The sequence below is a fragment of the Anastrepha obliqua genome, unplaced genomic scaffold (assembly GCF_027943255.1).
Source record: "Anastrepha obliqua isolate idAnaObli1 unplaced genomic scaffold, idAnaObli1_1.0 ptg000106l, whole genome shotgun sequence".
Taxonomy (NCBI): domain Eukaryota; kingdom Metazoa; phylum Arthropoda; class Insecta; order Diptera; family Tephritidae; genus Anastrepha; species Anastrepha obliqua.
The window spans coordinates 1-1,606 of NW_026562223.1; the positions used below are offsets into that span (position 1 = coordinate 1).

Below are 1,606 nucleotides of genomic sequence, written 5' to 3' on the forward strand. Positions count from 1 at the left end.
AAATAGGCATTATTTTGATCAGCCCATTCTAAGCAAATATTGTATGCTGATATAGTCTCCTCCTGTGTAACTTTCTTCGTATTTACTACCACGTTGTTTGTTTCTTCTGATGGTGAAGTTTGGTCACAATTGATACAGGGATCTTCATTTTGTTCAAAAGACTCCAAAATGGTTTCAGCAATCCATTGCTAAATTTCAGAATCGGATATTTGCTGCAATGGTTTTATTTCTTGAAGCAAATTTGAAATTGCTTGAATATTGGATGTATCTTTAACAAGCTGTAAGCGTAACTCTGAAAGAGGGATGACATCTTCACTATCCCTTTCGGCTGTTACCTCAAACAGTTTTTGAAATGATGACTAAATGGAGGTCACATTAACAGCATCTCAGGCATTAGCTAAAAAGCATATTGCGTGTTTTAAGTTGATATTTCGCAGAGATTCGTCTATTGTTTTTCCACGGCGAACGATGTCACTTAAAAGGCTTGTTTTGTAGTTCAATTTCGTAAGTCTTATAACATTCTGGTCCATGGGCTGTATAAGTGCAGTACAGTTCGGAGGAAGACACATTACAGATATTTGACCATCACTACTCATTAACTCGCCGTCTTTGGGATGGCATGGAGCATTATCAATAAGCAATAGAGCCTTTTCGGGAAGATTTTCGACTCGAAGGAACCCTTTTACCTGCAATTTTAGCAAATTTAAATTAATAAACCAAATTTTTTACAAACAAAGATGACCAGATGTACCTCTGGAACAAATGTTTTGTGAAACCATTCCTCAAACAAAGCCAAGGTCATCCAAGCACTTTTGTTTCTGTTCAGAATTCGTCCAATCTGGCACCAGCTTAATTTATAGCAACTTTCTATGTACCATAACATATCTACTAAGTATTGGTATTATTTCTTCGTACGCATCTGTTATTTACTTCATGATGTACATACATACATATGGTATTTATGCACAGTTAGCTTTAAACAGTTATTTTCCTGATATTCTGCTTTGTACTTAAAATGAGACGCTCAATAAAATTCATTGCTTGTACAGCTTCGAAGTGATCACACGTTTTACATTTTTGCTTAAACAGTTTCCTTTGTAGACAACTGAAATATCCGTAAAATTGTTAAGTGATCGTGGGTTTAATGATTTCCCAATAACCATTAGTTTTTACTCTGTGATTTCCAGATGCATTCGTGCAAGCCAGAAAAGTTATTCTTTCCTTACTGATTCCAGAAGAGACCAGATTTATCGGCATTGTATATCTGGTCCTTGGTCAAACCTAAATCAGCAATTGTTTTGTTCAGTTTTTGTAAAAATGGATTAACTGAATGAGTCTTATTCGAAAGTTTTTCTCCACATATTTTGAGGTTTCGTATTCCATATCTTTCTTAAAGTTTGTAATCCAACCATTGCTAGCATGGAAGTCCCCGATTTTTTCTGAATTTTGGAATGGAGAAACTTGGCCTTTTGTTTAAGCATATCATAAGTGATTGGTAAATTCTTGGCTCGTTGATTTGCAAACCATTTCATCAATGCTCTTTCCATTTTAGGAAGCTCTGCAGGCTTAAACGTTTTTTCTCTTCCCAGGACCAGGTTCAGCATGC

General features: G+C 35.7%; 1 protein-coding gene across 1 annotated transcript; it reads right to left on the bottom strand.

Annotated features, from left to right (window-relative positions):
- Nucleotides 1–386: 386 nt before the first annotated feature.
- Nucleotides 387–883, bottom strand: LOC129251921 (jerky protein homolog-like). The gene is made up of 2 exons (XM_054890870.1): nt 752–883; nt 387–686 (listed from the first exon to the last, which is right to left on the bottom strand). Exons 1-2 carry the CDS (start codon nt 881–883, stop codon nt 387–389), a joined length of 432 nt encoding a protein of 143 aa, XP_054746845.1.
- Between the last annotated feature and the right edge of the window lie 723 nt (nt 884–1,606).

What these genes read in the sequence shown, in the direction of transcription:
- LOC129251921 (XM_054890870.1), bottom strand. Translation starts at nt 883, where the DNA reads ATGTTATGGTACATAGAAAGTTGCTATAAATTAAGCTGGTGCCAGATT. An exon ending in ACAAAACATTTGTTCCAGAG is followed by an intron (nt 687 to 751) that starts GTACATCTGGTC and finishes CTAAAATTGCAG; the next exon opens with GTAAAAGGGTTCCTTCGAGT.